This window comes from Haliotis rubra, unplaced genomic scaffold (assembly GCF_003918875.1).
Source record: "Haliotis rubra isolate DU_JTF1 unplaced genomic scaffold, ASM391887v1 Scf925, whole genome shotgun sequence".
Taxonomy (NCBI): Eukaryota; Metazoa; Mollusca; class Gastropoda; order Lepetellida; family Haliotidae; genus Haliotis; species Haliotis rubra.
The window spans coordinates 303,062-317,491 of NW_025767663.1; the positions used below are offsets into that span (position 1 = coordinate 303,062).

General features: G+C 41.5%; 1 protein-coding gene across 1 annotated transcript in view; it reads right to left on the minus strand.

Annotated features, from left to right (window-relative positions):
- Positions 1 to 11,581: 11,581 nt before the first annotated feature.
- LOC124264450 overlaps positions 11,582 to 14,430 on the minus strand; it is a 51,600-nt gene continuing 48,751 nt past the window's right edge. Inside the window, exon 15 of the mRNA XM_046699193.1 lies at positions 11,582 to 11,886. Within this exon, the coding sequence (XP_046555149.1) occupies positions 11,830 to 11,886 (57 nt within the window). The 3' untranslated portion in view covers positions 11,582 to 11,829. The remainder of the gene's footprint in view (positions 11,887 to 14,430) is intronic.

The window sequence follows — 14,430 nt, forward strand, 5'->3', positions numbered from 1 at the left end:
GCAATAGATGCTATAGACAACGTCTTTATTGCAATAGATGCTAAAGACAATGTTTTTATTGCAATAGATGCTATAGACAATGTTTTTATTGCAATAGATTGTATAGACAACTTGTTTATTACAATAGATGCTAAAGACAACGTCTTTAATGCAATAGATGCTACAGACAACGTTTTTATTGCAATAGATGCTATAGACAACGTTTTTATTGCAATAGATGCTATAGACAACTTGTTTATTACAATAGATGCTAAAGACAACGTCTTTATTGCAATAGATGCTATAGACAATGTTTTTATTGCAATAGATGCGATAGACAACGTCTTTATTGCAATAGATGCTACAGACAATGTTTTTATTGCAATAGATGCTAAAGACAATGTTTTTATTGCAATAGATGCTATAGACAATGTTTTTATTGCAATAGATGCTAAAGACAACGTTTTTATTGCAATAGATGCTATAGACAATGTTTTTATTGCAATAGATGCTTTAGACAACGTCTTTATTGCAATAGATGCTATAGACAACTTCTTTATTGGAATAGATGCTAAAGACAATGTTTTTATTACAATAGATGCGATAGACAACGTTTTTATTGCAATAGATGCTATAGACAACGTCTTTATTGCAATAGATGCAAAAGACAATGTTTTTATTGCAATAGATGCTATAGACAATGTTTTTATTGCAATAGATGCTATAGACAACTTGTTTATTACAATAGATGCTAAAGACAACGTCTTTATTGCAATAGATGCTATAGACAATGTTTTTATTGCAATAGATGCTAAAGACAACGTCTTTATTGCAATAGATGCTATAGACAACTTCTTTATTGCAATAGATGCTATAGACAACGTCTTTATTGCAATAGATGCTAAAGACAACGTTTTTATTGCAATAGATGCTATAGACAACGTTTTTATTGCAATAGATGCTATAGACAATGTTTTCATTTCAATAGATGCTATACACAACAACTTTATTGCAATAGATGCTATAGACAACGTCTATATTGCAATAGATGCTATAGACAACGTCTTTATTGCAATAGATGCTAAAGACAACGTTTTTATTGCAATAGATGCTATAGACAATGTTTTTATTGCAATAGATGCGATAGACAGCGTTTTTATTGCAATAGATGCTATAGACAATGTTTTTATTGCAATAGATGCTTTAGACAACGTCTTTATTGCAATAGATGCTATAGACAACTTCTTTATTGCAATAGATGCTAAAGATAATGTTTTTATTACAATAGATGCGATAGACAACGTTTTTATTACAATAGATGCTATAGACAACGTCTTTATTGCAATAGATGCTAAAGACAATGTTTTTATTGCAATAGATGCTATAGACAATGTTTTTATTGCAATAGATGCTATAGACAACTTGTTTATTACAATAGATGCTAAAGACAACGTCTTTATTGCAATAGATGCTATAGACAACGTCTTCATTGCAATAGATGCTATAGACAATGTTTTTATTGCAATAGATGCTATAGACAACTTGTTTATTACAATAGATGCTAAAGACAACGTCTTTATTGCAATAGATGCTATAGACAATGTTTTTATTGGAATAGATGCTTAAGACAACGTCTTTATTGCAATAGATGCTATAGACAACTTCTTTATTGCAATAGATGCTATAGACAACGTTTTTATTGCAATAGATGCTATAGACAATGTTTTTATTGCAATAGATGCTATAGACAATGTTTTTATTGCAATAGATGCTATAGACAACGTCTTTATTGCAATAGATGCTATAGACAACGTCTTTATTGCAATAGATGCCATAGACAATGTTTTTATTGCAATAGATGCTTTAGACAACGTCTTTATTGTAATAGATGCTATAGACAACTTCTTTATTGCAATAGATGCTATAGACAACGTTTTTATTGCAATAGATGCTATAAACAAAACGTCTTTATTGCAATAGATGCTATAGACAATGTTTTTATTGCAATAGATGCTATAGACAACGTCTTTATTGCAATAGATGCTATAGACAACGTCTTTATTGCAATAGATGCTATAGACAACGTCTTTATTGCAATAGATGCTATAGACAATGTTTTTATTGCAATAGATGCTATAGACAACTTGTTTATTACAATAGATAGTAAAGACAACGTCTTTATTGCAATAGATGCTATAGACAATGTTTTTATTGCAATAGATGCTATAGACAATGTTTTTATTGCAATAGATGCTATAGACAACTTGTTTATTACAATAGATGCTAAAGACAACGTCTTTATTGCAATAGATGCTATAGACAATGTTTTTATTGCAATAGATGCTATAGACAACGTCTTTATTGCAATAGATGCTATAGACAACGTCTTTATTGCAATAGATGCTATAGACAACGTCTTTATTGCAATAGATGCTAAAGACAATGTTTTTATTGCAATAGATGCTATAGACAATGTTTTTATTGCAATAGATGCTTTAGACAACGTCTTTATTGCAATAGATGCTATAGACAACGTTTTTATTGCAATAGATGCTATAGACAATGTTTTTATTGCAATAGATGCTATACACAACAACTTTATTGCAATAGATGCTATAGACAACGTCTATATTGCAATAAATGCTATAGACAACGTCTTTATTGCAAGAGATGCTAAAGACAACGTTTTTATTGCAATAGATGCTATAGACAATGTTTTTATTGCAATAGATGCTATAGACAACGTCTTTATTGCAATAGATGCTATAGACAACGTCTTTATTGCAATAGATGCTATAGACAACGTCTTTATTGCAATAGATGCTATAGACAACGTTTTTATTGCAATAGATGCTAAAGACAACGTCTTTATTGCAATAGATGCTATAGACAACGTTTTTATTGCAATAGATGCTATAGACAACGTCTTTATTGCAATAGATGCGATAGACAACGTCTTTATTGCAATAGATGCGATAGACAACGTCTTCATTGCAATAGATGCGACAGACAACTTGTTTATTGCAATAGATGCGATAGGCAACTTGTTTATTACAATAGATGCGACAGACAACTTGTTTATTGCAATAGATGCGATAGGCAACTTGTTTATTACAATAGATGCGATAGACATCTTCTTTATTACAATAGATGCGATAGACAACTTCTTTACTGCAGTAGATGCGACAGACAACTTGTTTATTGCAGCAGATTCGATAGACATCTTCCTTATTGCGATGGATACGACAGACTTGTTTATTGCAACAGATTCGATAGACAACTTCCTTATTGCGATAGATACGATATCAAGTAATTGTTAACGGTGTTAGGATCTATACTGAAACTTCGCATCTATTGCTTTTAAGAAGTTGTTCAAAAAAAAAGTGTTACTCTACATTTTTACACCTGTACGATTGCATGGTGTATATGGCTCTATTACATAGTAGCTGATAATATAAGAATATTGTTTTTCGACATGGGCGGAGTTGTGACAACTCAAGGCTTACCTCTTGTGTCAAGTCGCCTTGTCCGATGACGAGGAAAGGTGTTGCATTCACGCACACGAATCAGGCATTACACCACGGAGTAGCTCTGACAGGTCTGGCCACATAAAATATGTCACGTCACATGGCTGTATACCTGTGTCGAAAGCAAAACCACATACATCCACACACACAAACACTCCGGTGTCCTGTTACCTGCGTTGATTATGCCTACAGAAGCTATGTGTCATGGAGCACGGCATGGTCTACTCCTCTAAAAACAGTTTAATCTTATTCATATACGGTGCGTGCGTGCGTGCGTGCGTGCGTGCGTGCGTGCGTGCATTGTGGAGCGTTCGTCCATCACTCCAAAGACTCTGGTTTGATTCTCCACATGAGTACAATTTGTGATATTGGTAAAATCGGAGTAAAACCATACTCACCAATAGAGCTGTGACGATACATCGTAGTATCAATAATCGTGATACTTTATCTGACGATAAATATATCGATACTTTGTTTCGTATCGTAATATGTATCGCTTACCTTAAAATTGTTATTTTTCACTAGAAATTGACCGTTGTGTCAACATTTACACTGTTACTTGCTATGAAAATATACATTTTTAAAGAATATAAGATTGCATATTGTGATATGCATCGAATCGAATCGTATCATTCCAAGATATTGCGGTACGTATCGTATCGTGAAATTTCTGTATCGGCACACCTTTACTCACCCATATACGTTATACGGGATGTCTAACCACATCAGTTGGAACCAAAACATTTTTTGACGTTCATGGTGTAGAAGGAAAGTATATCAGTTGTATGCAAATTACGATTAAGTAGTCTATAAAACTGAATGAGAGTGAGTGAAAATGGTTTTACCAACACTGATTAAAAGACACATTATTTTAATACATAATATATTTGAAACAAACCACGCTAAAGTGTTTTACGATTTACTATGCCACAATAGTGAGTGAGTTTGGTTTTACGCCACTTTTTGCAATACTCCAGCAATATCACGGTGGGGGGGACACTAGAATTGGGTTTCACACGTTGTACCCACGTGGAGAATCGAACCCGGTCTATGGTCTCAAGTACTATGTTTGCTGGAGATCCTTTTGGTGGCACTTCGATATAGTTTATGGAACGATACTAGGCGGAGACAACGCTTAGACGCTGATTATCAGGAATCTGTGGCATTCCGGAATAGCCTTATACGATGTAACAAAATCTTTTTCATGAACACCTTATAGCTAAATAATCATTGTGTGTTTCCGTTTACAGGCATGTGTTAATAATAATAGAGTGAGTGAGTTTAGTATTACACTTTTCTAGATTAATTAATGCTTAACGAATCACTTTTGTTTTATTAGCAAACCTGTTTGAATGTTGTACCGAGACCTTGAAGTTTGTGGAACCCTCTATGCTCTTTGAAACCATATAACCAAAGGCTGTAACTGTTGGAATACTGCTCGATATAATGAGGAAATCTCGACTGGGAAACTTATAGTCATGCAGTCTTGTGGTCATCTTTATGCAAAGATGCAAATGTGAAACAGATGAGAAATCCTCTGCCAAAAGAATCAGCTGAAGTAGATGCTAAATGGTACCCAGCTGGATACCTACTTTTTGCCTAAATACACTTTGCGGAGATGTCACCTTAGATATCATCTTTATAAAACTCCTGCAGTTTTCTCAGGGCAATTGAGATAGCATCAATTTTGCTCTCATTTTTGACAGATTATCCTGAAGCTCTGAATATACAAATGTAACTTAAACAATGGTCACCAGGCTAGCTATTCTCGAAAACGTTCCTAGCCTTACGAACTTCTTAAGCCTATTCTTAACACATTTGCTACGATCAAAGTTAAGAATTCTTAAGGCTACGAACGTTTCGAGAATAAGGTCCCAGGCTTAGTTCCAACAAATGTAGGGAGGAAGACTTTCTCAACGTGGGTGAAAAGATCATTGCAAGAGTTACTAAAAGACTCATTTCTCTTAATGACTTCAAAGACAAATTGTGTCTGTTGTTTACCATAATTATTAAAATCTAAATATTTTAGATATTTAAATACTTACCTTACCATAGGTCTTATGCATATTACCTCAAGCTCCGCTTAAAGAGATCAGACAGTCGTTGATTCGCCATTCTGTAGAACGGCCACCTCGTGTATCGACGAGTGTACAGGCAACGGAAGTGACGTGATCTCCCCTCCCGCGCAAGCGCGGTCCATCCAAAATCACTTTTACTGACCAGGTCCGAAGAGCCCAGAGAGGGGAGGAGCATCCAGCGTTGGGAGGGAGTTACCGCCCTATGGTAAGGTAAGTATTTAAATATCTAAAATATTTAGATTTTAATAAATTTTTAACTTACCTTACCATAGGTCTTATGCATATGGATTCGACAGTAGGACGGCGGTGTCGGGCTCCAGAGGACCGTCCCACGAAAAACCCACATGCCAAGGGAAAACCAGAAGAAACTACTGAATCGCCAGACTGTCGCAGGAGGCGCCTGGAACAGGAGACAGATAGTAACTAAAGGCAACCCTAAGGAAAACAAATACACCCAGAGTGTAAGTTAACCTGAAGACCAGAAGGTAAGAAGAAGTAGTTACCTAATGGGCGGTAGGACGGGTGAGTTGCTGAGCAACCACCAGTGGACCAAACGATTGAAGACCTTCCACGTCCTCGACGGCCAAATCCCGCAGGTAATGACTAGCGAAGACAGTAGAGGACTTCCAAAAACAACCCTCCATGATGGCTGGAACGGTGCAGTTTCTGTGGAGAGCCATGGTGGATGCCAGAGCCCTAATCTCATGCGGATTAGTGGCTGTAGGATGAGGCAGATCTTGCGCATCGTAGGCGGTCAGGATGGTAGTACGGAGCCAGAGCGCAAGCGTATTCTTATTAACTTCACCTTTGGCCACAGAAGACAACGGGATGAACAGTCTCTTACGAGACTGCCTCCTGGAAGATGACTTGGCAATATAAATCTTAAGTGCCCTCACGGGACAAAGCAGCTGTTCCTCAGCGTCGTGAGGTCCTAGAATGGAAGACAAAGGAGGGATGGAGAAGATCCTATCCGGTTGTCCCGGCAGCTGGTTCTTGGCCACGAAATCCCAAAGCAGTCCGAGATGAACAAGACCATGCCGTGACTGCTCAAAACGCACCCTGGTGACATCCAATGCGTGGATCTCACTAACCCTAGCTGCTGTGGCCAGGGCCAAGAGAAAGGCTGTCTTCCTGGAGAGGTTCTCAAAAGAAGCCGTGTCCAAGGGCTCATAAGGGGGACCTCTGAGATGACGAAGAACGACTTTAAGGTCCCAAGCAGGAGGACGGAGCTTTGCCTTCTGGTCCTCCAGCTTAAACGCTTTGAGGACGGCGATGAGTTCTGGCACCTTGGAAATCTTTTTGTCGCACTTGACCGGCAGAACGGAGTTAAGAGCCGATAAATAAGTTCCTATAGTGTTGCCCTTGAGACGCCGGGACTTCCGAAGAAAGAGAAGGAACTCTGCTATAAACTGAGGAGAAGCTTTCAACGGGTCCTTGGACTTCTGTGCACAAAACTTCTCAAAAGAAACCCACTTATCATCATAGAGTGATCTTGTGGAGACTCGATGAGCACGAGCAATAACTTTGGCGACACCCGGAGAAGCCCTTGGCCTTCAGCGCGCTTTGCAGATGATCCAACCGCGACAGATGAAACCGAGTCGGATCGGGATGCCACTGTCGACTGTGGGGTGCCTGAGCAGGTGAGGCCAGTCTGGTAACTGTTGCGGACTTCTTTCGGCGAGACGGCGCAGATCTGGGAACCAGGTTCTGGCTGGCCACAAAGGCGCGACCAAAAGCAGACGAATCGTCTCTGTCCGCTTTGACCTTTGCTATTACGCTGGCAACAGAACTGGTGGTGGAAAGGCGCATACCGCCCAGACCCTCCCACGACAAGGACATGGCGTGCCGACCGCCCATGCCGCTGGATCTGGAATCGAGAACGCATTAAGCGGCAGCTGTGTGTTGAAGCGAAGCCAGTCGCAAACAGGTCGATCAGAGGCGGCCGTGACTGTGACAAAAAGTTTGAACGCTTCTGGATGTAGCATCCACTCTGTTGGAGACGGTTTGCCCGGCCTTGAGAGCGTCTGCCAAAAACGTTCTTGCACCCTGGGATGTGTCGGGCTCTGGCGCTGATGCCATTGTCGTCCAGGAGACTGGCCAGTTGGAACGTCTGCTCCAACAACTGTTTGACCTGGTCGTTCCCTGATTGTGAATCAACCACACCACCGTGGAATTGTCCGGACGCTATCAGGAGCCTGGTGTTCCGCAACAGAGGCACCCAGTGTCGAACCGCTAAAATGACTGCTTGCAGCTCCAAGTTGTTGATGTGCCATCCTAGCTCGGTGCGGACCACAGCCCGAGGTGGTCTGGTCGTTGGTGAGCACCCCAACCTTGAAGAGACGCATCCATGAACAGTTAAGTGATCGTGAACAAACTCTGTCAAGGAGACTCCCTGCGCAGACGTTCGACACGACAGTCCACCAACGGAGGTAAGCGTGGAGATGCGCAGGGCAAAAGGAACCTCAACTGAAGGTCGTCCGCCTGGATGTAAGGCAACAGGAAGCGCTGTAACGGCCGAAGCATCAAGCGACCTCTGGAGCGTCAAGTCCTGGGCTGAGGTGAGGAGACCTAAGAGGACTGCCACTCCCTGAGCACCGGCGGCTGGGATAGACCTCGGTTGGCTTGAAACTGACAATCTTTCTCCAGCGATCTAGCGAAATCCTGACAAAGGTCGCAATGTGTCAGGAAGAAGCCTCCTATAAACGTCAGTTCCTGGGACGGCTCAGGTGGGATTTGTCTATGTTGATAATCCATCCCAGTTGCTGCAAAGAGATGAATGGCAAAGTGCATCTGTTTGGCGAAGCAACTGAGGGTCGAGGTGGTTCATGAGACAGTCGTCTATATAAGGGTGAAGTCGATGCCCTGAGATGGAGGAACCGGGTGATCGGCGAGGTAATCCGGTAAAAGCCACAGGGCGTGGAAATTCCAAATGGAAGCACTTTCCACTGGTAATGGGACCCGTTGAAAAGAACTTCAGGTACTTTCTGTGGACGGTGGTAAATGGGCACATGCAGGTAGGCATCCTGAAGGTCGAGGCTGGCCAACCAGACCCTGGGCGCAAGCTTGGCTCGTAGCTGTTCCAGGGACACCATGCGGAAGTGAGGCGGTTCGAAAGATAAAGGTGGTTGAAAACTGCCATGTTGTGAATCATCGCGTAGTTTCCTGAGTCCTTCTTGGGAACCAGGAAGATTGGTGAGTAGAACCCCGGGACTATGTCGGGTCTAGCACTGTCTCTATAGCTTGTTTGGCGTAACAGAGTGTGGATGCTGTCTGCTAGCAGTAACTGTTGGTCTGGAGCATACACACGTGACTGGGGCGTTGAAGTCAGAGGCGGCGACACGGCGATTGGCAGCTTGTAACCCGGTCCTGAGAATGTTGGTGACAAACGGGTCTTCCAGGATTGTCCAATTGGGCCAGAAGATCCCCAGTCTCCGCCTACTGGAGTAGGACGAACCGCAACGACTGGGGCGGGAGGTCCCAGTCGTGTTAGATCGCAACTTCAGCGACCGAAGGGAAGGCGCTCCCCTACCCCTGCCCGGCCGAAGGGGGTCCGGGGGCGATCCTGCTGACGGCTATGAAAAACAGGTTCGGATCAGCCACGGCCCGCGTCCTCTGCCAGAGGCGTCAGCGGACGAGTCTCTTCGACGAACGGCGCTTCCCTCTACCCCTTGCAGATGATCTGCCCACGAAAGGCGAACTCAATGCTTCGAAGTAGACAAAAGAAACCTCCGTATTGGTAAGCTCTGCGTGTTCCTTATACACCTCGAATGCCGTCATTAAAGAGGAAGCGAGGCGCAAAAAGGGCTCTTAACAGTTTCCTTTTAAACTCTTCCTGCCAAGAACAGGGCTCCAGGAAACCCATCCGCCGAACAACAGTTGTCATGGCCAAAGCCGCCCGGAGGTGCGCCAGCAAATCATGCAACACCTTACCCTGCCATTGAAACAGGGTGGTAAGATGTTCTAACCGTGACGTGTTGTCTTCCGTCAAATCCCAAGCTGCAGCCGAAGTTGCAGAGGCCAACGCTGATACAGGCTTCAACATCCGCTTGAGTTCCGCATCAATGGCCAACATCTTGGAGTCCTGCACTCGGTAAGATGACTGTGGGGAACCCGATAAGAGCTTGTACATAAATAAGCATGAAACAGAAGGTGGAAGAACCCTAGAGGTATCAAAACACCCAAACATGCCACGTGGAAAATCTCGGAACGTGGGGACACACCCCAAACCGAAGTGAAGAAAAAACAAAAAAAAAACACGAGGCAGCCAGGTAAGTGAAGTTACTTGTAAATTATGTTCTTCACCCACAGAGAAGAGACATAAGATAGAAAAACATACATACCAATAACTTTAATATCTGAAATCTATTAGTAAGTGTCTGAAAACTTAGCGAAACAAAAACGTCTGACAAGCAAGACGCTTGAAGTAAAAGTGATTTTGGATGGACCGCGCTTGCGCGGGAGGGGAGATCACGTCACTTCCGTTGCCTGTACACTCGTCGATACACGAGGTGGCCGTTCTATAGAATGGCGAATCAACGACTGTCTGATCTCTTTAGGCGGAGCTTGAGGTAATATGCATAAGACCTATGGTAAGGTAAGTTAAAAATTAAGAAGGTTGTGTCAAACTGACATGCATGTTGCTTTAATACAGTATTGTGTTGATTGTCCTGAAAGTTGTTTTGCCAAACATATAAGCATTACTGTACAGATTTAATGTAGACCATCACGTCAAAGGATTTTACACACTTGGAATTATGACAAAATGATGGCAAGGGTGGTCCAGTTGTCTAAAGTGCCACAATCTGCTCACCTTTGACTTGCCAGAAACCTAAGATCCTTTGTTCAAATCCCCAAGTCTTCCTGATCCTGTTCCAGGCATGAAAGAACCATATCTGAGCTCGCAGGTTTAATCAAGGTGGTAAATATCTTTGGCCACATTGGACGTCCACATCAATTTCACATGCACTGACATAACCGACATGCACTTCAAGCCAGTGTTAGGGACACACTCCTCACTCTTGACAGTGACTGAAAGCCACTTTAGGCCCAGTCATCAATATTCTAGACGTGTTGGAGCAGTCGGTTATCAAGACTGGTTGACCGCACAATAGCAATAATGGGCATAATGACAACCAGGTCCATCACACATTGTCAGTTCTCATGACAAATGTGCTTATGTTCTGCCCACACAGATAACATATTTCATACAAATGACAGAAACTTTATCATATGTTCAAAATATTTGCTGACATGCTTCAGTTTTCATTGTCAATATATTCCTCATGAAACGAATTTTTCAAAAAAATTGCATGTCTGAAAATGGAAAATCTATGGAGAATGAAATATCACGAGTAATTGTTTTATTCCTTTCACCAGGATAGATGGGTCACCAAGAAAACAAGTGTTTGCCACTAATATGGCAATGTCCCTCGCTGCTAAAGAAGAATGAATATTTATAACACGCTCACTAGTTTATATGTTTTGGTCACATAAGATTCCTGAAATGACTGGTGGCTGCATAATCACCCATAGTAGGCTGTCGACATAATTGAAGACATTGGGTACAACAGTTCATGAGATATTGCATTAACAAGAGTTTGAAAAGTGGTCAAAGTGTCTTGGTGACCTTGAGAATAAGGTCAAGGTCACCCAAATAGACTGGACCCTGTTTCACAAAGCTATCGTAGCGCTACGACTGTCGTACCTCCTATACTGTAACATAGACTTACGACATTCGTAGCACTACGATAGCTTTGTGAAACAGGGCCCAGGCTGTCACCATGTAGGCTGTAGGCTGTCACCAAATTTGAAGACATTGGGTACAACAGTTCATGAGATATCGCGTTAACAAGAATCAGGACGTACGTATGTACGGGCGGACGTACGGACGATGCTGAATACATTCACCTGTTTCGCATTGCAGTGGGGGGACAACAAGGAGGGCAATGGGTGCAGCGTGATATCATTTGATTTTGAATTACAAAGATGACAAATTGGTTCCCTGTGTATAGTTTCTTTAATGAGAAGTGCATTCATAAAAATCATAATGCATTTTCAACAGCTTATCACAGAGTTCTAGTAATCATCAGGCCGTCGTTAGATTCCGTTGACGTGAATGAAAAAATCAAATCACTAACACTGAACAAAGGTAAAAGTAAATGCTCAAAATAGTTATCACAGATTGATTGCAGCAAACTTATTTTTGCAAGATAAAATTAATATCAAATAATCAAGTTTTCATAAGTTCATTGATGGATGGAGAGATGCCTGGATATTTTCCACAAGCTTGGACGTTTGGTTTTCTGAAACAAGATAAAATCTGCCTTAGACAATGATAGAAGTGCAAATAATGATAAATTTTGGAATATGTTGTATCTGTGTTGATTTCACCACAAGTAAGGCAAGTATTGTAGAGATTGATTGAATACTTATTCAGGCCTTGACCCAGAGAACAATCTTGACCCTTTACGTATCAAACTGATTTTTCACAATGATTTTACCTGGTGGTTGTAAAGGCAATAGACATGATATGATATCCTAATTCTCAGTTTCTCAGATCAAATTGGATATTATACTCACTGAAGATAGGTCAATGTGAACACCTTCTTCTGATATTTAATGATATTATGATCAAATCTCATAGAAAGGTGAAAAAACACACCATCACAATGGCCTCAATGGGTTACAACAGTTTCAGATCAAGGTCTCAACCCAAGGCTGTAACAAGCTTCACTGACATGTGTTTTCAGTTTACACATATTTTGCTAGGCTATGACCTTTAACTTTTAACATGACTCGGTTACATGGACAAAAACTGCAATGGCTAGAAAGAAGACACATATCTTTAGATGCCCAAGCACACCTAGGTAAAAAAAAAACCAAAGAGTGATGGTGGTCAAATTCTGACCTAAAGAATAAAGACCTAAAGACCTAAAAGTAGCCTCATTTTACCAAGCTGGTAAATTATACTGTTTGGAAGTCTTGCTCTGTGTGAATGACCCTGGAATATTCTTGCATGCCAAGTAGAGGGTGATCTATTGTCAACCATTGCAAAATTGTGAACTAGGATCAAGTATTCAGAATCTACCAAATATGAGTTGAGGCTAACCCCAGACTACCTAATGTGGGACTAACATGAAGCTGCTCTTGGTTGAGTACATGCTTGACTGATTGAGTACACTGCTCCAGTTTGAGTGGCTTACCTCTGGTGGAACCTTAGCATGAAGCTGCTGTAGGCTAAATAACAGCACATATAGGCTTACCTCTGGTGGAACTTTAGCATGAAGCTGCTGTAGGCTAAATAACAGCACATGTAGGCTTACCTCTGGTGGAACCTTAGCATGAAGCTGCTGTAGGCTAAATAACAGCACATATAGGCTTACCTCTGGTGGAACTTTAGCATGAAGCTGCTGTAGGCTAAATAACAGCACATATAGACTTACCTCTGGTGGATCTTTAGCATAGAGCTGCTGTAGGCTAAAAAACAGAATGACTTACCTCTGGTGGAACTTTAGCATGAAGCTGCTGTAGGCTAAATAACAGCACATATAGGCTTACCTCTGGTGGAACTTTAGCATGAAGCTGCTGTAGGCTAAATAACAGCACATATAGGCTTACCTCTGGTGGAACTTTAGCTTGAAGCTGCTGTAGGCTAAATAACAGTACATATAGGCTTACCTCTGGTGGAACTTTAGCATGAAGCTGCTGTAGGCTAAATAACAGCACATATAGGCTTACCTCTGGTGGAACTTTAGCATGAAGCTGCTGTAGGCTAAATAACAGCACATATAGACTTACCTCTGGTGGAACTTTAGCATGAAGCTGCTGTAGGCTAAATAACAGCACATATAGACTTACCTTTGGTGGATCTTTAGCATGGAGCTGCTGTAGGCTAAAAAACAGAATGACTTACCTCTGGTGGAACTTTAGCATGAAGCTGCTGTAGGCTAAATAACAGCACATATAGACTTACCTTTGGTGGATCTTTAGCATGGAGCTGCTGTAGGCTAAAAAACAGAATGACTTACCTCTGGTGGAACTTTAGCATGGAGCTGCTGTAGGCTAAATAACAGAATGACTTACCTCTGGTGGAACTTTAGCATGAAGCTGCTGTAGGCTAAATAAGAGCACATATAGGCTTACCTCTGGTGGAACTTTAGCATGAAGCTGCTGTAGGCTAAATAACAGTACATATAGGCTTACCTCTGGTGGAACCTTAGCATGAAGCTGCTGTAGGCTAAATAACAGCACATATAGGCTTACCTCTGGTGGAACTTTAGCATGGAGCTGCTGTAGGCTAAATAACAGCACATATAGGAAGCACCTCTGGTGGAACTTTAGCATGAAGCTGCTGTAGGCTAAATAACAGCACATATAGGCTTAACTCTGGTGGAACCTTAGCATGAAGCTGCTGTAGGCTAAATAACAGCACATATAGACTTACCTCTGGTGGAACTTTAGCATGAAGCTGCTGTAGGCTAAATAACAGTACATATAGGCTTACCTCTGGTGGAACTTTAGCATGGAGCTGCTGTAGGCTAAATAACAGCACATATAGGCTTACCTCTGGTGGAACTTTAGCATGGAGCTGCTGTAGGCTAAATAACAGCACATATAGGCTTACCTCTGGTGGAACTTTAGCATGAAGCTGCTGTAGGCTAAATAACAGCACATATAGGCTTACCTCTGGTGGAACTTTAGCATGAAGCTGCTGTAGGCTAAATAACAGCACATATAGGCTTACCTCTGGTGGAACTTTAGCATGAAGCTGCTGTAGGCTAAATAACAGCACATATAGGCTTACCTCTGGTGGAACTTTAGCATGGAGCTGCTGTAGGCTAAATAAC